Source organism: Orbicella franksi, chromosome 15 (assembly GCF_964199315.1).
Source record: "Orbicella franksi chromosome 15, jaOrbFran1.1, whole genome shotgun sequence".
Taxonomy (NCBI): domain Eukaryota; kingdom Metazoa; phylum Cnidaria; class Anthozoa; order Scleractinia; family Merulinidae; genus Orbicella; species Orbicella franksi.
Genome location: NC_138159.1, coordinates 11,514,032 through 11,541,200, shown reverse-complemented (window position 1 = coordinate 11,541,200; position 27,169 = coordinate 11,514,032). Strand labels below are relative to the sequence as shown.

Genomic DNA, 27,169 nt, shown 5'->3' with positions numbered 1-27,169 from the left:
TTTGGGAAACGCTTGCTACGCAGGCTAGTATACTGATAAAATTCTACTAAAACAATTAAATTTTATCTTGTATATGTAGCAAGACCAATAATAGGGAGTTTAAGAAAACCACGACGGGAACGGGAACGGGAACGTCGCTAAACAAAAGATTTAATGAGCAGAACAATGGCTGTGCACGTGCGCTATAATTCTTGGTACATTTCTTTGCCATCCTCTGCACAACAACAACTTGAAATGACCAAATTCTGCGTTGTCCAGCAAACGTGAACCACGAAGGCTAATTTTTTAATTTTATTTCAAATGTTTCCTCCTGCCCCAGATTCAGTGTCGTGATAGTTTTGACACTAACAAACAAAGGAAAATGACTTAAGTATCGCGAGATTCGTAGGTAAAATATAAAATCATTTTTCAATCGAAGTTGTCCTTGGCGTCGCGTCCTGGTTACTTAAACTCCCTAACGAGTCTCAGACGGCGCACGTGCGTCCAGGTAAATACCAGACGCATTAAATTTGTGTGTATACTACAATGTAGGTCCTGGTGTAGACAAAAAATGAGAGACTGTTGGTTCAGATACGTTCGTCTGTTTTATGTACGGTCGTTTGTAACAAGACGAATTATACGTGTGAGATGTATGATACCTCTGCCGTATGCATGAGATGTATTAGACATCAGACAAATCTAATAGTTAAAAGCATCTGGAAGACACTTAAAACTAAAGCATTTTAGTGGAATTCTACTTGGACACTTATGCAAATGCTGCAATCTGATTGGCTAAATGATCGTACACTGTCAGCCATTAGTGTGCGGTGGCTGGAGGTCATCTACGAAATGGCGTCGTCTTTTTCGTTTTTTCCAAAGTTTTGAAGGAAAATTTTGATGCAAATGGATAATTAAACTCCTGAGAATGTTTACGGTCTCATGAAGAAACATTTACGGTTTCTTGACTTTAAAAAACTTGAAATTATTGACAATCCAATCGATTTTTCTAAGACTCGAAGTTTAATAATAAGTCGAGAAATAATGGAAACCGTTGTTTGAAGTAAATTTCAGTTAGAACTCCACTAAAACGATTAGATTATTCGCTCAAGATTTCTACGAGGTCATAGTTGATTCGGTCTTCGACCTCATCAACTACATATACCACCGTTCTCAGACGTATAATTCGTCTACGCTAATACGACACTCATAAAACAGACCAACCTGTCTGACCTGAATCCGCTCAACCAAAAATTTGTAATGGAGCGAACAACCATCTCCCTCGACCCTCTCTCATTACAGCTTCATACTAGTTTAGTCGTCTCGTTTTTACCTTGACTTAGATACATGACCTTATGCATCAGTCTTCTGATACGCATTACTCATCTGCCTAGGTATAAATTACATAAGAAATAATATCCAAGTTCACTTGAGGTTTGTTTATATCAAAGCTGACAATAGGCCATTTCCGAGTTACCTTGTGCCTCTGCGTCAAAACGAGTCTTCGCGCGAAACCATTCATATGAAAATGAGTTCTGCCTTCAAACTAATTTTCATGCAAATCAAACTTTTTTTTTCATAAGAAAGGATTTGCAAGAATGTTTTGAAACAGAGGCAAAAGGTAACTCGGAAATGACCTATTCCTACTGTTGCTTCACTGCATCTTTCACTTATAACCTTTCATCTCGACAAAACATGCTCAAGAAATGTTACACGTGATACAAGGTTATGTTACACGTGATGCTAGATGTCATGTCCTTGATGGATTTGGAATCAAAGGACCACCCGAACATGATGTAGCCTGTGAACAGGTTCCCGATTGGGTTATAGGTAGAAAACAAAAAAACCAGGAGCAGTGGGGAGTGTCGAGTGCGGTATGCCTTTGGGGATGAAAAAAACTGACGCTCACGCCGGGAGCCTGTTCACAGGCTAGACATGATCCACAGATCATCCTTGACGCCCCATTGGGTGACCCATTGGGTCGGGTAATTCCATCCCTCAGTTCCAATGATCCTGCATAACTCTTTTTCCTGAACGGTTAAGTACTTAGTTCGGAATATTCTGAAAGCAAATTTTCAAAGAGCTCAATTATACTCCCTTGAGCAACTCTTCTTCAAGGCTAATTTCTATCGTTAAACAGACCTTTTGGTGTTATCAGGACTTTTCTAACCTGAAGGCTACAGAAATACGTTTAACTGTAGTGCAAATAAATTCACAAATAAATTCAAAGATTCACAACAATAGAATTGATGATAATAATTTTCAGATTTAACCGAGCCATATCACTGGCCTGAAAATTAATAGCATTTATTACAATGCAATAGCATAATGTTCCGTGATGGTGGTGGCGAGCGGCAGTCATTCTGAATTTCCTAAGTGACTTAGCGTACGAATTAATTATAAGATCCCTCTTTTCTCGCTGTAAGGAATGAAATGTTTTTATTTGGACAGATGCACGACATATCAGAGACCCATAATATGGCAGACATCCGACAGAATTAACTCTACTTAATGACTGACACAGTCAGTCCAAATCCGATCGATGTGCTCTTCAACCTGCTTATCTTTTTTTAGATAATCTCAAGGATTGTTTACTCCGTCACGATTCATTTTTGAAACTATTTCTGAAACAAGTACGATATATTCTCAATCTCAACCCAACACCTATGGTTAGCAAATGTTACATCAAAATTTAAGTATTGAGTTGTAGATGATTTTCATGTAGAATGTTTTTTTTGCATTGCGTGTCGTTTCCCCAATAGCGCCGTGTAAGGTTAGGACTGAAAGCTTCTTAGGCCGGTATTTTAAGGGGATTTGAACAAGTTTCAGCAAGGAGCCGCCACAGATTATATTATTTAACTCAATCTACACCGGCGAGCAACAATGCTTCCCGACTACTCACAGAAATCAAGCAACTTACAAATAATAAAGAGAGATTTATATACTTGCAGTGTCACACAAATCGCTACTTGTGACCAAGGATATCATCAGTCTGTAAGCTGTCCAAAACGTTTCAATCTCCTGGTCGGTACTATCGGAAGCCGCAAAAAACTGAGCAAGGAGCAATGTTAAGCACCATCTCTACCAGTGAATAGGTTTATACCAGTCCGCTAAATGACTTGTTGTGCTCCGTGTATTCTTGGGAGGGAGGGGTGGGGAAGAAGAGGCTGCCATGATCAACCGTACCAACACTCCTTCAAAACCTTACGTTCAGACCAAAACTTGGTTCCATTTCGATATCCTTTTCAGAGACCTGACTTTTTGGAGGTAGATAATATCCGGGTTACAATAACTTCAATATAGCATTATTTCAGCGGAAAAATGAAAAGATTTTTGCCAGTTTCTGATGCGGCGTAAACAGACCTCAACAGTATTGTAAAGAACAAATTTCACTGAAAACATGTTTGCAGCATCATTCCGCATGATATAGTACTGACAATTCACTGATCGAACTTCGTTGCGCCGCTACAGTTCCAGTTATAAATAAACCAATGTGTCATCAACCTTATTGCGTTTCAGGTAAGTAACGTCCTGTCAAGAAAGGCTAAAAATATTATTCAGCGATAACCTCTCTGGCAGACTTTTAACATTTTAATAATTAAGCTGTGGCGCGCTGCTGAGAATTGAAAAAGACAACGAGCTTTCAGTTCTTCAATGTGACGAGAAACGAGACGTTGATTAATAAGTGTGGGTGGTTTGTGATACATGCTGTACTGACTGCTAATTAGTGGGTTGGATTTGCCACCGCAACTCAACCTTTTGTTTTCTTAGTTCGTTAAGTGCTTTGTCATGCGTAAAGCAGACATGAAAAGAAACTACTTCAACAACTAATTGCTTCTACATTCGCATGCGTACCTAAAATTCGAGGCTGTCAAACGTTTATTTTTTCAACAAATTTCGACGGAGCGATCATTTAAAAGGTTGACGCACCCTGCTACTAACAAAATGACAAACACATTGTTTTATAAGAAACTCTGAGTTATTTAATGTAAACTAGAACGTGAATTACCTAAATTAAAACTTTCAGCAAAAATAGTCAGTTTAAGCGTCTTTTTATGATACATCGATACCAAAAGGATCTTTCCTTTTCTGCATTAAACAGCACTGTTTACAATTCAGAGAAACCTCGACGCCAGCGTATTGCTGAATGATGTAGCGTTACTAGCCTTGAGGTGGGCGCACTCGTAGGACCACTAATTAGCACCATAATTAGACTATTGAAAGGATTGCTAACGTCCATTGCGTACCTGCAAAACCTATTTTCTCCCTTACGAGTTCTTTAGTCAGCTGTCCACAAGGAAATACATTGGTTTTCTGAACAGCGCAGCTGTTTGAATTTCGATTTCTAGTAAAATTATGGTAAAAAAAAATGTTTCTATAAAAGCTTCGCTTTTCTTAAATAACGTCGCGTAGCGTTCACGGATAACTTCTAAAAGAAACTAATCCATTAGCCTATGCAAATTTTACTTGTTTTGTAAGTCATGAATGTTTAAAGTAATATTCCAGCGTGGTTTATTTCTTGAGTCAATACCTGCATTTTATACACTTTGATAACTCCGGAAGGATTAGACTTTCCGTGTCGTTTCGTTTGGCAGTTTGGTCTGTTTTGTGGTGAATGTTTGGCATACTCGGCACTTCATGGCCGAATAAGCTGATATTGTGCATTCAAAAGACCTTTATTACCGCGCGCTTGTTCAAGCGAGTGGGCTGGCAGGTATTAAATATTTCTGATTAAAACAAATACCCAGTCAGCTTATTCAAACAGTGGCCGTTACAGTTTTCTTCCTTTCTTCGCTCTTTGCTTGTGAGACGCCGAAAATCCGATGGCAAAAATTTCTCCATGATTCTATTGTCTTACCAGACCAGATCCAAAATCCCGAGGTGATGCCGACAACCAGCGCCATGAAATATTTGATAATAAACACTGAATGGTCCGGCCGTACCTGATTTTTCTCGCAATCCGCACACACCACGGATCTCTCCCAGGTTTCCCTGTTTACAAATTCATAAAAGTAACAAGCCACAACAATAGTGGCTGGCACAGTATATAAAACAGAGAATACTCCAATGCGAATCATTAGCTTTTCAAGTTTATCGGTTTTAATCAGTTTATCAGTCTGCATACGCAAAACCTTCCGAATGCGAACCAATGAATAGAAGCCGGCTATTAAGAAGGACGTCCCGAACACCAGGTACACGAGCAGGGGCACAACAACAAACACGATCAAGCTCTGAAGGTTGTGATTTCCGACATAACAGATTCCACTGACGGGGTCGCCATCCACTGTAGACATGGCTAGAACAGCTATGGTTTGTATGGCAGGAACAAGCCATGCTGCTACATGAAAGTATTGTGAATAGTTGGTAATGGCTTCTGTTGACCACTTCATGCCAGCAGACAGAAACCAGGTGAAGGACAAGATGACCCACCACAGTGAAGATGCCATGCCAAAGAAGTAAATCAGAAGAAAAACAATGGTGCAGGCGGCTGGCCCTGATGTTTCATACCTCATCAAGCCTTGCGAATCGCAAGCCACGGTCTTATATCCGGCAATGAACCGAATGATGTAACCTATGGCCACGAAACAGTAGCAGACCGAAAGAAAGATGATCGGTCGTTCGGGATATCTGAACCGTTGCATGTCGATTAGGAACGTCAGCGAGGTTACAAGGGTAGAGATAAAACACAGTACAGCCCACAATCCGATCCAAAACGATGCAAAGTTTTCTTGATCTTGAGAGAAATACGTTCTATTGCAAGCCATAACACAGGACGGGACACCCCCCGTAGAAATGTCCCGCAAACTCGGTTTAACGTTTTCATCGGTGATCGTCACAAACGGCGGTCTGCATGAGCAGCAGTTAACGGGCCGATTCCCCTCAAGGCTTATTTTCGTTGTAACAATAAATTCCGTTGGTCGAGCTGTTGTTGTCGTATGATTAGATTCAGTTGCGTTACGGCCCATACATAGCTTGTCGCCCCCAAGTTCAGGGAAGTTTTCGCATTTCATTCGCTCGGGCCACGAAAAGCCGTACTTACGCATAAGAGGCGCGCAGCCTTTTCTTGCCCGTTCACAAATCGACCGGCATGCGGGCACTTCGTCTTTAAAGTTCGGCTGGCACATGGGAGCATACATGGAGCAGAGAAAGAACTTTAGGTCTGGCGAACACTTGATCTCGACTAGCGGCCAGAATTGATGAACTTCAAGCGCCGCTTCTTCTTGTGTGTCGTGGTTGAACATGTTTGGCATATAAGTTAGGTTGTAGCCAATACTTTGGCACATGGGTATCTTGATCTTTTCGCATTTCTTTTCTTTGCTAGAAGCGTAGTAGAACGAACTCAAAAACAGCAAGACTGTAAACACGATGTTGTGTGTTACAGCCATTGTGCTGGCTATTTTGAGAGTGATTTCATTCTGGTTTTAGCGAGGTGTTTTGTCAGTGTTTAGTCGATTGCATGTCACCCTTGTCATTAGATTAGCAATATTGACAGATTCATACAGCGACCAATCAGCGAGCGAGGCTCTCTCATTAGTGAATTGTGGCATGTAATTCGCACATCAGTGAATGGAACTTTTAAGCCAAAGCCATTAGCAAAAGAAACGCAGTTCCTTGAAAATTAGCGCTTCATCAGGTCCATTCTCTCCTGTTCATCTCGCTTTGTTGTGAAATTTTGCACAAAAGATCTTTCTTGTGTTTGGCGTTGTATTGAGGCACCCTTTGATCTAATGTAAGCCGCTTTTCGTTGGCTTTGGTCGGTGTCCTGTACGATGTTTGCCCTCAAAACAGAATGCAAATATTACAAGACTTAGGCTTAGCAAATATTTGCTCACGGATTATTGGCTAGATGTTTCGAGATCTGCATATCTTTTCTCACACGTACTATATATCACGCCTCTTATGCCATTAACACACCGCGATAGCAAAGCGTTGACAGGCGAACAAAAGAGTTGAGGTACAGGCAGTGATAAGGACTTTCTCTGCACATCAAACACAATATCATTCCAAATTAAATAATTGCAAGTCTTGGATTTTTTTTGAAGCTGAGCACAAACAACGTTTTGCTTGACGGAAATCAAAGAAACTGATAAAAAGAAGTTCTTATTCAAATTTGGGGTGAAAAAACTTGGTTTTGTATGTGCAATTTTCACCACAAAACTAAACCTTGATTGTTATCAAGGGAACTGTCATACTGGGAGGGAACCGAAAACACGTGATAAGTAATGTTTTATAAAGTGACAACGCTTGTGACGCTAATGAAAAGTGTAGGCCATTTGCAAACACTTAACGGGCCTCCGAGACGCCTTTCGATATAGTCTTGCGTAAAATGTTCTAATACAAGGATGAAAAGGGAGCCTCGTTAATAACGACTTCGCGCAAACGAAAGTATCAAGCCCTGAAAGTCTCGGAAACAAAATGTTCCTGACACTCCAAGATATATCGAGTAAAGTTCACTGTTCAGCGCTGAAAATTCCCATCTTATTTCTGAATTCTAACCCGAGTAGAATGAATTGTAGTTAGAGTAATCATATTCCTCATGAAGTGCAAGTTGGATTTTAACTGCGCGCCAGAGTTCGGTAACTTTTCAGCTAGTTTGCCAGGTCGAGTCATCAATATGATCTTTTAGCATCAAAATCATTCAACACGATTGGAAATGTAAACACTCGAATAAAGTCAATGAAACGGTAAATATTAAGTTCTACATCAGTGGCTTTCAACAATACAGCAACGCAGAGTAAGTCGGATGCGGTCAGTTTGTGGCGGCAGACATTCGAGACATTTGGCAAGGTTGCTGCGTACTTTAGAGTTGGTTACTACGTTATATAAATCTAAATTGGTTTTCAGGAGAAGCGGTTCACTTCAATGGTAAATTTAACCTTTGCTTGTTTACGATTTTCATCTTTACAAGATTATTACGCCATGCACAGTGACAGCGAGACAGGGCGCCCATAATTATAGTTAGTAAAACCTTTGTATTCCAAATTTCCCTCTGTTGTTCCAAAAAAGCGAAAGCGTACATCACAATGTAGTCTCGGAAAAGCTTTCTCCGCCCCCTGGACTTGAGAAACAAAGGAAAGAGAGCATGACGATAAGGAAAGAAGGACTCGTTTTTAATGGACTTGAAGACAAAGAGAACAATGAAATCTTGTTATGAAAATGCTCCACGTATGCCCTTAATTGCTGCTGGCTGAAAAATTTCAACACCAGTTTTTTTTCCCAGCGCAATATATATGGAAATGATTTTTACTGGCACAATATCATAAAATGCATCACCGGGTCTTATAAAGAGATATTATCATACAGGGAGGAAATTTGTTGAATGCAGAGAAGAGCAAAATATTTGTCGGGTATCTCTACAATGAACAAGTGCGCCTAACAAGCGAAGGAAGACATCTACGCGCAGTTAATCCTATCAGAGTATATTACGTACTCAGTCCGTCGATAAGCAAAGAAAAAAGATAGCAAGAGTCTTCTACAAACCTCGAGTCTGTTACAAACCTCGACCCCATTAATCAATCGTAAGGTAATGGCCTTCTGAAATACACTTAAATTCAACTCAACATCTCGTAATTTACATTACAAATTCAATCTTGTTGCATTAGTATTTGTAAGTGCAACATTATTAGAATATTTTATGAGGGCTTGACTGTCCAAAGCGATTACTGCTCAGATTAATCTTGCCTGATAGGACTACCGTTTCAAATCGCCTTCTTTGCCAAAGCAACCTGGTGGAATATACATAACATCACGTATGAGTAAATTAATAAGTTAATAAATTCCGAAAAATAGAAATGATATCCGCAATTCTCTTCCCCAGAGTAGACTACGAGTAGTTCTTCTTTCGCTTAGTCCGTCGTGCGTGACGCGAAAGAAAACCGGGAGAAAAAAATGGCCGCGCGAAATCCGCGCTCCTAGCCCCCAGGATTTCGCGCGGCCATTTTTTTCTCGCGAATTTCTTTCGCGTCACGCACGACGGACTAAGCGAAAGAGGGACTACTCGTAGTCTATTCCCAGAGCTCCTCCTTTAAGAAACATGAAACAAAGCGCCCGCATTCGGAAGTTTTACTGACGAGAAGCGGAAATTTTCTGGAAAAAAAAGATAAAGAAAAAAAAGACACTAGACCACAATCCGCTAGTAGAGATTAGGCTAGTGGCCTAACTTGTAAGTTATAATGCTTTCCTATCCAGTGGATAGCGTAGCATATTTTCCAACACTTGTCCACTGGATATTACAGGCTCTAACGCCGGAAGTGAAAGCAAGTTAAGCAACTGTGCGTCAGGAAGAGGCATTCGTTACTTCTTTTCTTCAAACGACGATTCATCGGGATCAATTCAAGAAACACACCAGTTTAAGAACTAAATGATCCACTCGACTAAAATGCCAAAAATCATCCGATGATTTTGCGTTTTGGACAGGGAGGCTAAGAAATGTACCAAGATTTATAACGCACGTTCAGAGCTATTTGTTGAAATGAAATCTTTCGTTTGGCAACGCTCAGTCATATTGCAAAAATAACGGCCCAAACATACTGCCTTTACACGTACAGCTAAGTTTTATTTTTTTGTCTGTCTGAACAATACTCTGCCAAAATGTTACAGTCTTAGTAGTCCAAGTCACACGCGGACGCTGTTTGGGCTTGTCACGCAATCTTCCTCCTTCCCTGGGGGAAACAGTTGTATATTGCGAAATTGGAACTTCTAGTTGCTTCTACTTTACTCATTTGCTAACATTAAACCAGGGACTGAAACAATTAATCCAAATTTATTGTAAAATCACTGTTTATTATCAAAGGCTCAGATAAATAAATACGGTTTGAGGACAAAGATACTTAAGGGTCCACATTAACAATAGCACCGTCAACACAAACTGCCGCTAGGAACTAGAACTGCGTCGAGAAAATACAAGGCATGCAAACCTAAGAAACCCAGGGAATTTTGCCGCATGATAGTGAAGTCGGCTTTACACGAGGCTGCTGCACATACGTCCGTTGCTACGTTACACTCTTCCCCTTCAAGTTTCTTCGTCCTCATTCAATACGAATTTCTCTAAGAAAGAAGAGTACCACAGATCCTGAGATGAACTGTAGACTGTATTAGTGTTACTCTTGCGGCATATGAGGAGAGTTTGGTCGAGTCATGGCGAGACCAAACAAGCCTGTCATGCTGCCTAGCGAAGCACACCAAAAAAATCGATAAGTTATTTACCGCCCTCAAATCCAGCGATATCACCTATAGAAATTAGGGCAGGAGAGAAGACTTCTGTTTGGCTAATAGCCCTTTCGACGGTTAAATTTTTGTTGTTTGCATTACAATATATTCCAACATGCACGTGAGGCGAGATTTTTGAGTTTCTGTTCACGTTGAATTACATTGTAGTGCAATAGGCCACGTTCGATATATCAATATTCTAACATGGCTTCGAGGCTTTCGTGACAAACGCCTATTGTCTTGGGGAATTGAGGCACAAAAGAAACTTATTGAGAAAAGCTACCCGTGAAAAGGGCTATTGAGAAGCGATCCGGCGGGGAGGAGCCTGGTACGTAAGCGCCAAATCTCGCGCCATGGCCGCTCGCGTGCTCGCCAAAGGTGAGCCTACTCGCAAGCTAAACAAGTGTTGAATAGCACATCTAAAAACAATGTTGAAGTACTTAGCACTCAGAGTAAAATGGAATCAAACATGGAAAAGGCTGTGGGGAAAAGATTGGAATAAATATGACGATTAAAACTGAAACGTGATTCAACCCTAAATCAAGGTTACACAAGACCCTTGCTCTTATTACGGATGCAAGTATCTGTCTTGGCGAATTAGTAATTACACGTCATTGTTCTCAGCCCGTGCACTGGAAGTAGGCAAATTTATTATAATCAAAGCTTCAGATTTGATTCACAGCTTTGAATGGAACACGTTGGTATCATACAAAGGGACTCGGATGACCTTAAGAGTGGAAGTAATTAGTCCCAAGGAGCGACACCATAGTGGTAGACTCGGCGAACTGTAGTGTCACGAGGGCAATGTCACAATTTCAAAACAACCTTTTCACAAGAAGATTTAACATTTCAATTCACGCTTCAAGCTACTGAAGTTTAAACCGTCGACAATACAATTTTCTTCGCACCCTTCAAGCAGCGCTTCACTTGAGGTGGAGAGTGGTAGTGCGAGATTAACGGGTCGTACAAAGGAACGTAACAAAATGATTCCGGCCAGGGCTCCAACCTAGGCTGCTTGATTCCGGCGGAGTCTAGACTACGAGTAGTCCCTCTTTCGCTTAGTCCGTCGTGCGTGACGCGAAAGAAATTCGCGAGAAAAAAATGGCCGAAAGGTTCGACACAAAACCGCTGGTTTACTGCTATCAAAGGACATGCGAGTCGATGTGCGACAACAAAGTGCGGTGATCTAGTTATGACATTTCACTACATTCCTGTGCACGGGCCGCTGTACATAACATTCTCAGCAATACCTGGTATATTGTCGGCTTCAGTCACCATGGTTCGTGCAAGGGGTCCTGCGCGCACGACCTTAACCCGTCAATCATGAACTTTATAATAGAAATTTTTGGAAATTCTGTAAACCGAAGATCATTGTTATGCTTAAAATTCCAACGTGGCAGATTGCTGTTACGTTTTGTTAACATTATCATACATCCACATCAAACTGATCTAAACAGAAAAATGAACCGGCTTCGGATTTATAAATTACACAGAATGAGATTACAAAAAGTCTAGAACTTTCCTCTGCCGACCGGAATCATTCACTAAAATGCTCGCAATTTCCCTAAAATAAAACTTGTTTTTTAAATCCTAATTGTTTCATAATATGAAAAAAACTACGGATTTTTACAAAATGCAAAACATGCACCAATGCGATTACAGTATGCTTATGTCTCCAAAACATTTGAAACGGCAGAATGTGGGACATGGTTGTACCTCTAATGACATCAAGAAAACTGCTAACCAACAGCTACTGTCATACTACGGCGGACAACTATGCTAACAATGCCAATGACGTTTTTCAAAAACCTCGAATTTTACACTGATAATGACAAACAGCATAGATACCACAGAAATCAGAAAAAAAAAAATTGGTCGCTATCAGTTATTCCAACCTACGATATATTTCCGAAGAAAGTGTCTTATTTCAAGGAACTAACTGCTCTAAATGTCAACATGAATATACATTAGTTCTGGTTTAGCTGTCTACTTGTTGAGGCTGGTAGACCTAATATGTAACGTTTCTTAGAAATCAAAAGATGGACTTGCCCTAGTTGTGAGTGAGGTGTTTGTTTGAGAGAAGATTGGTACTTTTAATGCAGGCCTACATGACGTGTGATATAAAGAGGCGGGCAAAAGGAACGAGAAAAACAATGTGACATATACTTCTCCGATAAGAACCGAACAAAAAAAGTTCAATAACGTTTTTATGACACAATAATTGTAAACGTCGGTGAAAAAAGAAGTTAATAATCCTTCTCTGCAAAACACGTGCAGCAATGCAGGCACATTCATGCATTTCTCAGCCACCTTCCACCTGTCTACGCCCGCATTAAAGACATCTTACTTCTTTCCTCAAAAGTAATAAGGAAATACAACGACTGCGTGCGAGATTCAGCTTAACATAAGTACTTTCGGAATGAAACGTTTCTCTATCAGGTACTGGCATTGACTGAACCACTACTCCATAATTTAGCAAATAAAAGATTTTTGCTCTAAATATATAGACTCTTTGGCATGTGATTTTCCCCTCCTTTGCAAAACTTACAACTGAAATACTCAAGTTCGTTTTTGAATCCTCAAGACACAGGTTTAAAAAAGAAATAGTTTTTCTATAGACTCGATGGTAACTCTCGAATAATTTTCATTTGACACTGTATAACCTCAACATTAATAATGAGAGCCACTGTTCTTATTTGGACACAATTAATATCAACACTCGGCTGAAGTAATTCAAGCAAGGTTATTGCTGCATCAATTCTACTACTGACCTGCAATAACACAGGTATCGACTATACAGTCATTGAGACTTAGGTAACAACACCCAGCAAAAGCAACTGGCTTCAACTATACATTCACTGAAATACTCAACGATGATGCAAACATATCATACAGCCTAGATAATTTAAAATATCTACATTCATGTAAGATACAATGAAGCAAACTGATTTTTCGGTAAGAATGGCTGGTTGTGTAGTATTACTGTTCTTTACACGTCCATCCACCGCTTTCCCAGTGAAAGGTTCATTTTTTTTCTTTCCAAGTTTATATTATTTGAAGCCATTTTCTCTCTCGGATTATTTTTCGTTTTGATGTTTGGATGATCCTGTTTGGGAAGATTCAGTATCCTATATGTAGATATGAAATTCACCTCTGACTCCAGTTACTTTGGCTCTGTAAGTGCTAGAAAATTTCAAAGAAGAAATCTTAATATTAAAAAAATACCCGTACAGGACAAAATAAATGTTGCACTTTAAAACGTTGTGTCTCAAAACAATCATCTGTTTTCTACTTTTCGTTAATAAATCAAAATAAAATATTATGCAGTTTTAACACTCCTGTTTATTACTTTGTGGTAAAAATAACAGACACAGACACTCACTTTTATTACTGGAGTTGGTTGTGCTAGCAGTATGCTTTGAGGCCGTCTTCTGGGTAACTTGGGCATAGCTAAGCACCAAGGATTGAACGCCTTCCTGCAAGTAATGACGCCAAAAGTCAAGCATGATATTTCAGTCTTAGGTGAACTTAATGTTCCAACAGTGGGCAGTGAAGAAAAGAATGTTGCAGTAACGTGTAACATGCACGCCAGCTGTTCAAACTTGCTGCAGAGGTTACTTCACTTTGCTCAGTGGTTCACGTGCCCATACAGAACAACAGCTTTTTCTTGAAACTAATTTCTTTGCCCACAATATTTATGCAAGACTGTAGCTTCTCTAAGTTTTCTAACTCAACAATTTTTTGCTTAGCCAGAAAACCACAGAATCGTCCCTTCTGTGGCATTTCAACATAGCTAGCCTAATAACGCTGATGAAGAATGTTCAGTAAATAACTGGAAAACATTCAACAATGAACAGCAAGAAGTTCATATAACGTCAGAATAAATGTCCATGGCAACTTGAAACATAGTAAGATGTGCACTTTTTGGACAATTTCAGGCTGATAACTTTAAAACTACTTGATGAAATTCCTCCTCTTATTTTCTTAAAGAAGAAAAAAGGCTGGAAATCATCTCTTAAAGGGGTTTAGAATTTTTTCGTGAATTTCATGCAGCACTGCACGCCTGGGAAGAATGGAAGTACGTATCCCGTCAAGGTAACGAAACATATCAACCAGAATGTGGTCGTTTAGCCCTCAAGTTGATCCGGTGAACTTTATTCCTTTAAGTTATGCACTGCACTCATTTCTTGCTCGATAAGAGGCACCGTGTAGTATTGCTAAAATGGGCTTTTAAAATATATCGTCCGCGTAACGATCAAACGTTTCCCGTTGGGCAAACAAGTTTGCAAGGCAAGTTTTATTTGGGGGCTAGTCGACTCTTACTGTGGGTTCACTGACTTCTGGTTAAGGGCTAACAGGCTAGGAGCTAATCGACTTGCGGGCTAAACGACTGAATACCATCAAGCAAAGGACTCTACGAGTTAGATAGCTGGTTCACCAATATTTTACAGTGCATGTAAATGAAGAAGCGATTATTTCACCCTAATTTGCCTAACACAAAAACATCAAAAACCTTGAAAAACAACAACAGATAGCAAAAACGAAAAAAACTTCCGCTGTCAACCTGAAAAGACTTTCAAGTAAATGTACTTGTCATGTCTTAATTTATGCACTTAATACATTGACAAACACGCTTTGTACCACTCATGAACTTGAGGCAATCTTTAAGTGTGGCTTGTTGGAAGTCAGCTTGATCGGATATTAAGAGGTAATGCCAATCTATGTCAATTAGGTGTGAAAGGTGAGAAAAAGGCGGCCTGTAGAGGAATTGTGTGAGGCATAAGACACATAAACAAGGGACGACAATATGGAGCGCAACCTTTCTCGAATCAGTTGTATACTACCTTTTGGAGAAGGGGACTGTGAGAGTAGTTTACTGCTCAAATAATACCGCACAATGACTCTTGTCTAGGCTCGAGTACAAACAATGTACTTAAAAGTCTAGAGCTGTAGACACATGCCACTCATTTTGTGTACCTATGTTTTATAATCAGTTTATTAACTGAAGCACTTACAGTAACTGCAGTGTTCATCTTTGTCTCTGGTATTTTTGCATTTTCGACGTCAGGAACAGTCGGGGTTTCATTTGGAGTAGCTTCAGTGGTAACTCTGAAATTTAGACCAAGATAACATTGTCTATTTTTTTTTTTTTAATACAATGTGGTTGTTCACTCGTGTAAGTGGGTGTAACTAGCCCCCTCTAATCAAGAAAAACTTTAGATAATGTTGTAACTCTGAGCTGCTCAAATGAATCAATAGCTACCGTAGTTATATATGTACACTGTTATATCTGGACCGTCTAACGCTTGGACTTCACTATACATCGGGTTCAATAGGTGTAAGCTCCAGGGCGTGTCAAATCATCAAATTCCTGGTAATGTGACACCACTGCAAGAGTGAGGTACAGTGGAACCCTGCCTTACGACCACCCCGTTAATGTGACCACTTCGTTACTTTATAGATTTAGCGAAGCCTAAAAGCGGAGCTCCTGATTACAATAAGTTAGGCATAAAGGAAGAGAAGGATTTGTTTTTCCTGGATCAGATACTCATTTAATTGTTTGGCATGTGCTTTCATATTTTAAATACTTAACAAACGGAGACTATCTAATAAAGCGTACCCAATTTTTCCAAGATTGTAGAAATTATGTAAAAGCGACTTTCGAAGAGAAGACTGTGTAGGAGTATCTCAGAAGAAAAGTCAACAACGCGCCAGGGGTTCATTTGCGCCAAAATGTTACCTTTGTATGTACCCCATCCCTCTCCTTAAGAGAGGTAACCTGGCATGAGTCTGTGACACAAACTTACCTAGGCAGTGGTCAAAAAAACACGTGACTTGATGAGCTCTAAACCTATTCCCGCGATATGGTTACGTGATACTGGTCAGCGGATACCTTGTTTTGACAACTGTCAATTGACCATAACAAGGATGTCCAATATCAAAGATTTACCTTCGGTTATGGTCCTAATCTATTATATTTTTCAAGGTACGGGCTCGGCTCTCGCACGCGCGGTTCAAGTGTCGTACGGACGTAAGTACGGACAATCACGTGACAAACAAATTTTTTTAGGTCGATGGGTTAATTTTCAAAGGTATGAGGGTTCCGCTCGCGGGCGCGCAGGAGCTCCGCTATTTAGGTTACTTGAATATTTTAAGGACCGCTGACCATGCTACTGGGACACTCGATAAGCATGGGTACGCTTTGTGATTGGTTTCTAAAAAGGTCTCTGTCCTCTGTTATTCACAACCCTCATGGTCTTCGGATTATTCTTACCACAATTTGTTGACTAACAATCTCACTGTGAACACATGAATGAAAACAGATGGAAATATGATCCCTTTACCAAACAAAGAAGGAAAATACATATTTTGTCCAATATAGGTTGGACTACATGTTAAAAACGTTTCACTTGGTCTCAGGCTCCCTAACAGAGCTTCTGGCCAGCAGATGTGCAAAGACATAGAGACTTACTCGTCAGACGCGGGTACCACAGACACAGCTGTTTTTTCAGTAGGCAATGAAGGTTCCTGACAAGAGATGGTATCACAAAATTAACCTAAACAGATGCTGCAAGTCACCGATCCAGTGAAACAAAATAAAGCAGTTAAAGAAAACCTCTAAATGTTCTACAGATATTATGGCCAGCTAAAACAAAACCGTTGTCTATGAAGACAAAGAAAGTGATCACTCCAAATGGTTGAGTGCAATTATTAGTGACAGCGACTTGCAAATGACGCCAAATACTTAGACTCCCCAGACCCTATTAGGCTGAGGTCACAAATGTAATAACTGGTTACAAATGCAATAATTTACAGGCAAAAAAATGTAATACGGGTCACAAACAAATGCCACAAGGGACAGATCAGATCACATTCAGCTTGGTAGTGAGGAAATTGAATGATCATGTTTATTCATTTCTTTTGTTTGTGTCCTCTAGGCCTCAACACTCGGTGTCTATTACTTCAGCAGCAAGTGAATTCCACTCGGGTATAGTTCTTGCGAAAAAATTGAGTTTGCAAGTATTTGCTCACAGGGATTAAGGTGGCTCAAAAGAGTTTCCAACACTTAGATTTTGATGGGTCGTTATAACCACTCTTTAACACTTGATGCTACAATCATGGTATTAAAAAACTGCCCAGTCATTGGTGAACAGGTTGTTATCATTTTCGTGATGCAATAGATTGCCATAGCAACAGTATGACCTCCTAAAACACCCTTAATTACAGCTTTAGGGGCGTATAATTCAAAAACGGCACAGTGAAGTTTTTTGATATTATCAACTTTTGATAAGCATGAAAAGACACAACTTTTGGCAAAGTTCTGTAGGTAGGGTTTAGAGCCACCTTAAAGTTTCGAAATTATAAGCCCCTAACGCTGTAATTAAGGGTGTTTTTAGGTCATACTGTTGCTATGGTAACCTATTGTGTCACGAAAATGATAACAACGCGTTCACCAACGATTGATCAGTTTTTTGATACCACGATTGTAGCATCACGTGATAAAGAGCGGTTATAACGACCCATCAAAATCCAAGTGTTAGAAACTGTTTTGAACCACCTTAAGGTGGTTCGATACAGTTTTTTTCTGGACCATACCTAGCATTTTCAATTGGCGTTTTACCAACCTTCCCTTACTCTGATCGATGTGGAAATTACACCAGTTTTTCGAAAAAAGATTGAAGTTTGGTTGAATGTATTTTTTTACGGTTATCGATATTTCCATGGAAACGATAAACCAAAAATATGTAAATCGGTAAAGCATAAATTTTGTACGAACCAGATCTGTTATAGAAAATCCGATGCCAATTTCTGAAATTACGATGTATGGCAAGGGGAATATGCAAGAATAAAAGAATTCTGTATGTTTGATTTCGAATAAATCGCGAAAATATTTCAAACCACACTTTTTGTTTAATGAAATTAAATGGACTGAAGGAAGGACACTATTTTAATGAAATTGCTCCAAGACACCAAAATGTGTCTTAAGTTATCTTTTGAAGCCATGAAAGTTTTGTTGGTTTGTGTTTTCTTGATCTTGAGAACGAGACTTTTTCTCAACGTCACTTCCATAATATATTTTGAACAATTTCCGATTTTAAGCGCTTTTTCGAAAATCTTAAAAACGGCTCGATAGATTTGTTTTAAAACGTTAACCATGTATGCCTGATAATGTTAACAATTTTATTCCAAAGTTTCATTAGCATTGATACAGTGGAACTTCTTTAAATTTGTCGATAAAGAAGGCGCTAGAACCTACGAAAAAGTTGCGTCACAGAATCCCGATATAAAAAAGGTATCTTTCATCTGTAACTTTAAAATATCAACTTGCCTTTCCAATCTTCACACCTGTCCGTGTTATCTAAGAGATAAATACTTGATTTCAGGGGCCACATGCTTGACTTTGTATTGGCATGTTATGGAGAAGACATACAGTATGTATGCTAATTACTCTAAGATACTTGGAAGAAACACCTAGAAAGTTCAACATACACTATATCTGGCATGCATTGTCTATCCCCACATGGTCATGGGAGTTATAAGTGTCAAAGGCTGTAGTGAAATGAAGAAATATCAACAGTGAAGTGGTTTAGTTAGGATAACAAGTACCGGTAGTAATTAAAAAATCCTCAAGGTATTCGCCTGTATCTTAATAACATTTCGTGCAAACTTCTTGGCGTTCTCAGAAGAGCTAGAGGTTGCACTGACTGTAATATTTATGTTTGTTTTGGAAATTGAAATCCTTACATCATTAATGCACATGTTTCCTGAAAAGTTACTCAACCTTTTGCAAACTGGACAAGTTTCTGAAATAGATTTCCTGCCTCCAGAACAGATGTGGGGTGTGACAAACCATTTCTTTCCATCACATACTGAAAGTACTCCTCCCAGATTGGGTCAATGTCATCCTCTGCACCCAATTCTTGCAATTTGTCTTCCATTTCCCTTAGCTTGCCTGAAACTGGACACAAGCAATCAATTCGCCCAAATTCTTCTGGAAGAAAGTACATCATATCAGGCACACCTGACACGGTAGCATGCTTCGACTTCCTGATGCGATGAGAATTCCAGTAATCCTTTACTTTATCAAGATCATCCTGCAAGACATCTGCAAAGGAATACCAAAGTGCTTCTCTGTGTATCTGACTAGTGAGGTCGTGGAGGTCACATTCCTGCAAGTCGTTGAAGAAATCAATCCACCAACTTGCCCGCTGTCTTCTGTAGTGTGACCAGTGACCTTCAATTCTTTGGTTCCTGACGCTTTTTACGTATTTGTGAGCTCTAGAACCCGCACATCCGTCAACTCCTCCTGCGCGTAAGTAGCACTGCACTGCAGCAATCAGTCTGTTTTCAGTTCCACGATCAGTGTATACACGTGCTGGACATCCATGTGCTGCTCTCACATTATCCATGAAATATCTTGCCATCAGCCGCGGATTCTTGTTCGACCTTTGAACTTCTAGCCATAGAATTCTCGGGCTAAAGCCATCTATGCAGCCATGAATAGAAAAGCCAAATGGCTTAAGTTTGTCATATCCATCTAAGTGCCACCAAAAATTAGCTCCTGGTGACACGTAAGTTCTCCGGTGAAGGTACCTACGTTTTCTCAGTTCCACTCCACGGGGATCAACTTCTCTCAAAAGTGATTCAACCAACCGCTGGGGAACATGAATGTTATGTCTGAGGCGCAGCACATGCCACATGGTTCTATAACCACTGAGGCTGCCTGGATCAGTACAAATTTCAAGCTAAATCAAATCCCTTACGCGTTCAACAAGATCGTCATTCACCGTATCCCGTTTTCTCAGACCATAGTCTTTGAGCCTTCTTTTCAATGTTCGTTCATTTATATCTATACCATGATGCTTTCCTAACATCAGCGTTATATATCTGTACGTAAGGCCTCTGTTGAAATAATATTCAATAAGCTCTCTTTCTGATCCCCGCGGCAAATCTTTATGTTCAATTTCAGCTTCTACGTCGCTCAAATCGTTCTCACTGGATGCCATGTTGATAAAATTGAAATATGGCGGGAAAGGACTTGGTCCCAGGCCTCATGTCTACCTACGCACACATACATTCATATTTTTGTTTGTGAGCAGGACTTTTTATTCGCAGTGAGCAGTATATTTTTTTTTGCAGTGTGTCCTGGGTTTTTTTTATGTCACTCGCAGTGTGCAAAACTTTTTTGTTTGCAATGGAACAATATTCTGTGTATAGTAGGCCATTTATTATTTATCTATTTATCTATTTATTTTCTTTGCAGCGGGCAAGTGTTTTACTTGAAGTACATACATTTACTTTGTTTGCAGTGCAGAATTTTGTTTTATTTGCAGTGCACACATTTCTTTTGTTTGCAGCGTACACTTTTTCTTTGCAGTCCATTTTTTTTGTCCATCGCAGTCCAAAAATATATTTTGTATATAGTGTGCGAGATGTTTCTTTTCTTCTTAGTGTAAAGTATTTTGTATGCAATAAAATATCTTATTTACAGCACTTTCTTTGAAATTAATTGCTTTAATTTCCACAAGTTTGTTCACTTTTTAATTTGAAGTTCTGTCCCTTATGGGCCACCGTACAATAGTGCATTCTTCAGTAAAAAGGAGAATTGACGTTACCTGAAACACAGCTGCTATCCCCGGTCAAAATAGTCTAGTTCTGGCCCTCTCTCTGTCGAGCAACGCAACGGTAGCGTTGCGTGACAGAGAGAGAGACAGACAAAATTAACGTAAGTCAGACACGTTTTACGTAGTAAACAGAGGTACCTACCCCACCCCCTAACCACAATGCTAATTAATTAATTGAAATTAATTAATTAAACAAACATTAAAGTTTACACCTTATTGTGTTAGTGCCTTAGTAAGTTAGTGCCTGACCGAACAGCAGCCCCCTAAACCATCCCAATAGTGCATTCTACACTAAAAAGCATGGTTTAAAATGTTTTCGCGATTTATTCGAAATCAAACATACAGAATTCTTTTATTCTTGCATATTCCCCTTGCCATACATACATCGTAATTTCAGAATTTTCTATAACAGATCTGGTTCGTACAAAATTCATGCTTCACCGATTTTCATATTTTTGGTTTATCGGTTCCATGAAATTATTGATTACCTTAAAAAACACATTCAACCAAACTTCATATCTTTTTTCCGAAAAACTGATGCAATTTCCACATCGATCAGAGAAAGAGAAGGTTGGTACATGTAAAACGCCAATTGAAAATGCTAGGTATGGTCCAGAAAAAAACTGTATCGAACCACCTTAAATGTGTGAATTTCATGGGATGGTACTGTCTAGTTCGTAAATGCAACAAGGGGCACATTCGAGACGTGGGATGGCCTCCAATCAAAGATGCCAACCATAAGCTAATATACTTACAAACAGAGGAAGAGGAGATGTTGGTAGAGGTGGAAAATGAGATGGTGCTAAGTCTATTGTATCACTGTCATCTTTACTGTGTCTCAATGGGCTTGCTTTTCCTTCCCTTTGGCGCTTAAATTTGAAAAAAGAAACAACAACAACATAAATTAGACTAACAGTCATAACTGGAATCACCTTCATAGACAAACACTAACCATATTATGCACTAACATACCAAATGTTTACTAACATCTTCACTGCTGCCTCTTCTTCTTCTATTCCGTCCAGTACGCCTGGAGTGTAAATGGAAAAACATTACAACACAAAAAGACAGAATATGGAGAATAGACCAATTTTGATATATTAAAATTAAGCCTAACACAATAGACTTCAGCACAAGGCTCTGGGGAATAAACCCACAAACGCTGTAGTTATTCCCCAGAGCCTTGTACTGAGGTCTATTGTGTTAGGCTGAATTTTGATATATCAAAATTGGTCGATTGGCTGAGTAAAAATTACAAAACTACAATTCCACAAACTTCAATGATTTATGTCATTCAGGATAGGGTGATTGCTGAAAGGTCAGAGAGAGCCCATGGCACAGAGCTCAAAGCCAACACAAGGCCCTTAAGCTGACAAGGCTACTTTGTGTATCCAAAGTATATGAAGTGGATTTTAGAGGCTTTAAATGTGATATCAGTCATGGAAATGATAATACAAGGGTTCTTCATCAAGATTCCCATGTAAGTGTTGTTCTGACCTTGTATACTCATCTCCATCTCTGGCATCTCTTGTTCTTGAAAATCCAGAGACTCTGTTATTTACACTATTTACAGAGGCGCCATTACTTGAACCACTGCTGGCAGCATTCTGGGGCCGACTCCTCTGGCCATCTCTATCTACCCTTTCTGTTTGCTGCTCGCGGTGATGTACTTGTTTATTCTGAAACCTTCACATCATAAACAATAAAGGAAGCCAAAGTTTTACAGCACATAACAATTTAAACCATTATTGTACCCAGAGGCTGCATTCCTTTTAATGATAGCATCAAGAATCATGATCTAACGCCAGGGCCCATTTCTCGAAGTTCCCAAAAAGTTTTCCCACTGGGAAAGCCGTAGCAAAATCTCAGACCTTGTGATTACATAGCTGTTTTATTCACATATTCTTAACATGTAAGTAATATGAACAGAGGTTTTCTTCATACAATAAGTTTCAGGCGAATACGCCTTTCTGTATTTAGACACAGATTAACTAAAAATGGCTTTGAGGGCTCAAAAAGTTTTTGGGGCTTTTGAGAAATGGGCCCCAGGTCTGATTTGAAGGTTTGTGACTCATAGACTTCCACATGTTCTGCACAGACCAGTTTACTCAGTTCAAATCTGATTGGCTAACATGATGAAAATAAGAACTCTGTGCACACTAAAAAAACTATCATGCATGACCAGAGGTCGCTGGTGGTGCTGACCAAAAGGCTTGAGCATAAGACTTAACCACTTTTAATCCCTTATATTTTGGCCTTCTTTGCTTTCTCAAGAAATGCTATAATTGTGCTGACATAGAAGTGACTTGACTTACCTTACCTTACCTTACTTGCACAAGATTTAATTTTATTGTATAACATGATACATGTATAACACTTCTGGCATCACCTCACAGTTTTTTGTGTTTGGCACATCAATGAATCCAAACTCAATTCTCAACATTCTAATGCTGAACATAACAGAAAACGATACCTAATATTTTGAGTAGCTCATTTATCATAGCTTCTTTATATCTAGAGTTTCATGATTTTGATGGAAATTTCCTAACCAATAACCTTTTGGCCTGTCTCTACTGAGGTTTAAGATGTATGAGCATTCTTTAATTTTGGCAAACTTCCCAAAAAACACCTTTACTAATGGAATATTCTTGTTTCCTCACACCCATATGAAACAAAGCAAACTAGTTGCAGCGTTTACCCCAATTTTCAAGTATAAGAAAATAAAATTGAATATTGCTCAGCCATTGCATGTTTTTTATAATGTTATAATAATTAATTAATTTAATTAATGTTGATCTTTCCAAATACCTTGGTCTGCTATTTCCATGGAAACTGTTGTGTCCGGCATTCCCAGGAGCTGCAGAGGAAAGTATCATACATTAAGTGGCTACTTGTCATTTCACAGCATTGCAAAAATGGTATAAAGAGCAGTAGGCCTCACAGACACATTTCTGTCAATATAAAGCTAGAACTACAATTCTAAAGTAACAGAACAATGTTTAATGCCCTGACTGAAATTTGAGTTCAAAGTCAAGAAACCTAACCCTCATTCAAACAGTCAAATGTCTCACACTCAAAGTTAATGTTCTCTAGTCAGTTTTGAAGGTTTTCATTTTCCAACAGGGTACAATTGGAAAATAATTGTAACAAAAGAAAAAATACAATGCCTAGAACACTTGTTTCCCTAAAGCAAGGCTAACTTGGCACGAGTGTTTCAATCTGATTATAGGAAAGCAGCCATTGTCCAAATTAACTGGTGTTCATATTAGGAAAGTTAATGTAAGAGGACATTTATGAGCTTTTGTTGGGATGAACAAAACTGTCCATTTAAAGTGGGTGTTTGGCAGGGTTTAACAGCAGGGTCTTTTGTATCATTTACTGTACAGTGGAAAAGTAGTGCATATGAACTTAGAGAATTAAAATAAAAACATTATATACCAAGGAAAACAAATTTTAGCAAACTTTGATAAGGAGTTTCAAGTATGTACTGTTCGACTTATTGTAAAATTTCTAGGAGACCAGTGAAAGTTCAAGTGGAACGATACTCTCTCCGAAACAATTTCTTACTAGTTAGCATGAATAATTAATTTAAAATTAAATTAATACTTTCAACAATAATTTCAACCTTTACATAACTTCTGTTATTTGAATTTCCCCCAAAAGTCCCCCAAAACCATTACTACTTGCCCATCAGACAAGCAAAGGACAGAATCTACTTTCTTAACATGCTTTACACATTTTGGGTCAAATGCTTCTCTATCAGGAAAGATAATTTCTTTCCCAATGAATGTTCAAGTCCAAACACTGTCAACTTTAAGGTTTCCATGGCGTAGGAGGATCCAAGTAGAAAAATCATGGAAATTCCAGCGGGTGGGGGAAGTACTGTGAAGCCCCCTGGAAAGAAAATCCTAGGGGGTGGGGGGTCAAACTAGAAAAAATAAAAACTCTCCATAGAGGGATATGGATATTTTCTGGAACCACACGTTATATCTTTACTGAGATTATGTTCTATTGTCCAAGTTTTCAGTTCAGTTGTCCAACTGAATTTGTTTCTCTATGCAGATCATCGTTTATGAAGTGGAAATTAAGTTTCAATCTTGCTCAAATAAAATTGTGCAGAAAGTTTGCATACACCAAGAAAGGAATTCAACAAATTTTGTTTGTATTACTTAAATTGCACAGTTCTGTATTCATGAACAGAGCAAATTCAAACTTACAAAGTGGATTCAGTGCTCCAGGAGAGAAGCCATTTGGGTAACCTGAGGGCTAGAAGCAAAGAGCAAACAAAGTTCATTAAATACTTTATATAACCCTTTTTCCCGCTTGTGCGCCATAAGTAACATTCTCAAACTCATCAATAATTAGAACAAAGAAAATCACAACCCTAAAGGGGGTTTGGATACTTGGTCTCAAATAAGCATAGATGTTGATGATTTTTCTTCTCCATTTACTCCTTAGCTTTGGTCTCGATTGAGAGGAAATATCAAACACTTGAGACAGACAGTTTCATCGGCTATCCAAACACCTTGAATTTCATCAAGAATACTCTGCTGCATGCCATATTTTCAACTCTCTTCTCAGTGTTTGGATATCCTCATGAAACACTGTCTCACCTGTTTAATATATTACTTCTAATACCAAGTTTAAATCAACAAGAAGATTCACAGATAAATCCTTCTTATTCTAAGAACACGAGGTTTAAATCCCCTACATTTGATCAGTAAACTCCATTATCTTGTAACTTAACTGTTGGTAGCCAAACTAGAAGAGTAGTCAATAGTCAAAGGCAAATTTTTACTTGAATTCTAAGGGTTAAATGAAACTTAAGCCATGAAGATGTTTGAAGCCAACAATGAATATTACACAAGAAAATATTCCCTTGAATCCAAAAAGAGTATTTGAAGGCTAACTTGACATAATGCGTCAGGATCATGCATCGATTTCGAGGAATTTTAAAAGTGTTTTAATTGAGATGCTGTACAACTTACTGTTTTTAAGTACCCTTGTGACAGGTCACAAACCTTTTTACTTACATTTTTATGGGAATCACTATCTGTTCATATCCCACAAGCATATAAACATATATCACCGATTGTTATTTCACTGCAACCAACACTAAATTTTCATATGCCCGTGACCAATGAACAATGCTCTACCAATTCTCTACCAACTGAGCTATCAAGCCAACCGGGAGTTGGTCACATTGTGAGAACATAATATACCTGTTGATGGTGAAGGATGCAAGTGAATATATGAAAAATCATATACAAGAACTTCAGAGAAAGATGAAAAGAAATGAATGATCATTGCAGTCATTGATGCAACTTAAGCAGCTGTGAGATAAAAATCTTAAACAAATTCAGGCTTGAATGGGATTTGAACCATGATCTCTACATTCTACTAACTGCACTATCAAGTCAACTGAGAGCTGGTCAAGTTGTCGGTTCAAACATATAATCTTTTCTCTTGTATATTCACTTGCATTCTTCACAATCAACAGGTACATTACAAACTCACACCTTACAAGCAAGCTTACAATAATTATTATTTGTTAATTTTGCAAACTGTCAAATTTCATTCTAAATTTGGATGCCAACCAAATTAACAAGTAATTTGGACAGTTCAATACACAACATAATAAATCAGTATCAGGATTACATGCTTGTCCAATTTGCAAATAATCAGGATACTAAAAATTCCTCTAATTGGAAAAATTATGATTTTGTTTCTCGAAGAAACACAGCATGCTGCATATAACGTATGCAGCCTTTTAATTGACTGGCCAGAAATGAGTTCTGGTCTGTTCCTCCCACTCTCTGAGCTCAAAGTTATAACAATAGCAACAACAAAACTTACCATACTAGGTTCTTGATAAATATGGTGTGCAGGGGGCCAAGTGGCAAGCATGTTTGGTGAAGGATAGTAAGGAAGAGCCTAAATATAGAAAAAAGCCCTACATGATTTTCATGCAAAACACGCACACTGATAGAAAGTGCATTTTGCCTAATTAATATCAGGGTTGCAACATACTGGGCTGCTGAGGAAAGTAATAAAAGTCATTTTTGCAACATTTCAACAAATTTCTTTAAAAAAATTTAGTCATTCATTCATTTTGTCAGTTGGTCACTTGCTCAGTAGGTCATTTGGTTGGTGAGTCATTTGGTGAGTCAGTGCAGTTCATTTTTTCTTTCAATCTTGTCAATTTATTGCTGCGATGTACACATTTAAAATATACACTGGTCAGAGGAATCACTACCAAAAGAAGTTTACGACCCAAAGACTGACTGACTGACTTATCGAGTGAGTGATCCTTTCTTCTCCAACTAACTGATATAACTCCCTCTAACTATGCTATCAGT

General features: G+C 38.8%; 4 protein-coding genes across 6 annotated transcripts in view; 1 reads left to right on the top strand and 3 right to left on the bottom strand.

The window, feature by feature from the left end:
• Window positions 1–27,169, top strand: part of LOC145470011 (uncharacterized) — a 130,968-nt gene that overhangs the window by 1,041 nt on the left and 102,758 nt on the right. The window lies entirely within an intron of this gene.
• Window positions 3,934–7,975, bottom strand: LOC145469964 (frizzled-5-like). Its single transcript, XM_081453789.1, has one exon. It carries the CDS (start codon window positions 6,360–6,362, stop codon window positions 4,734–4,736), a length of 1,629 nt encoding a protein of 542 aa, XP_081309915.1. The 5' UTR covers window positions 6,363–7,975; the 3' UTR covers window positions 3,934–4,733.
• Window positions 8,071–27,169, bottom strand: part of LOC145469958 (uncharacterized) — a 59,320-nt gene continuing 40,221 nt past the window's right edge. Inside the window, exons 13-23 of one of the 3 annotated variants that reach the window (XM_081453783.1) lie at window positions 26,667–26,744; window positions 25,028–25,076; window positions 23,619–23,667; window positions 22,308–22,496; window positions 21,783–21,840; window positions 21,566–21,679; window positions 16,658–16,713; window positions 15,201–15,294; window positions 13,568–13,661; window positions 13,337–13,368; window positions 8,071–8,702 (exon numbers count right to left, since the gene is read on the bottom strand). In XM_081453783.1, coding sequence (XP_081309909.1) covers window positions 13,349–13,368; window positions 13,568–13,661; window positions 15,201–15,294; window positions 16,658–16,713; window positions 21,566–21,679; window positions 21,783–21,840; window positions 22,308–22,496; window positions 23,619–23,667; window positions 25,028–25,076; window positions 26,667–26,744 — 801 coding nt within the window. In that variant the 3' untranslated portion in view covers window positions 8,071–8,702; window positions 13,337–13,348. Of the gene's footprint in view, window positions 13,369–13,567; window positions 13,662–15,200; window positions 15,295–16,657; window positions 16,714–21,565; window positions 21,680–21,782; window positions 21,841–22,307; window positions 22,497–23,618; window positions 23,668–25,027; window positions 25,077–26,666; window positions 26,745–27,169 lie in introns of all 3 variants that reach the window. The other 2 variants (XM_081453784.1, XM_081453782.1) reach the window with 2 other exon arrangements.
• Window positions 16,722–21,486, bottom strand: LOC145469982 (uncharacterized). The gene has a single exon (XM_081453812.1). The coding sequence runs from the start codon at window positions 19,884–19,886 to the stop codon at window positions 18,963–18,965; it is 924 nt and encodes a 307-aa protein (XP_081309938.1). The 5' UTR covers window positions 19,887–21,486; the 3' UTR covers window positions 16,722–18,962.

What these genes read in the sequence shown, in the direction of transcription:
- LOC145469964 (XM_081453789.1), bottom strand. Translation starts at nt 6,362, where the DNA reads ATGGCTGTAACACACAACATCGTGTTTACAGTCTTGCTGTTTTTGAGT.
- LOC145469982 (XM_081453812.1), bottom strand. Translation starts at nt 19,886, where the DNA reads ATGTGGCATGTGCTGCGCCTCAGACATAACATTCATGTTCCCCAGCGG.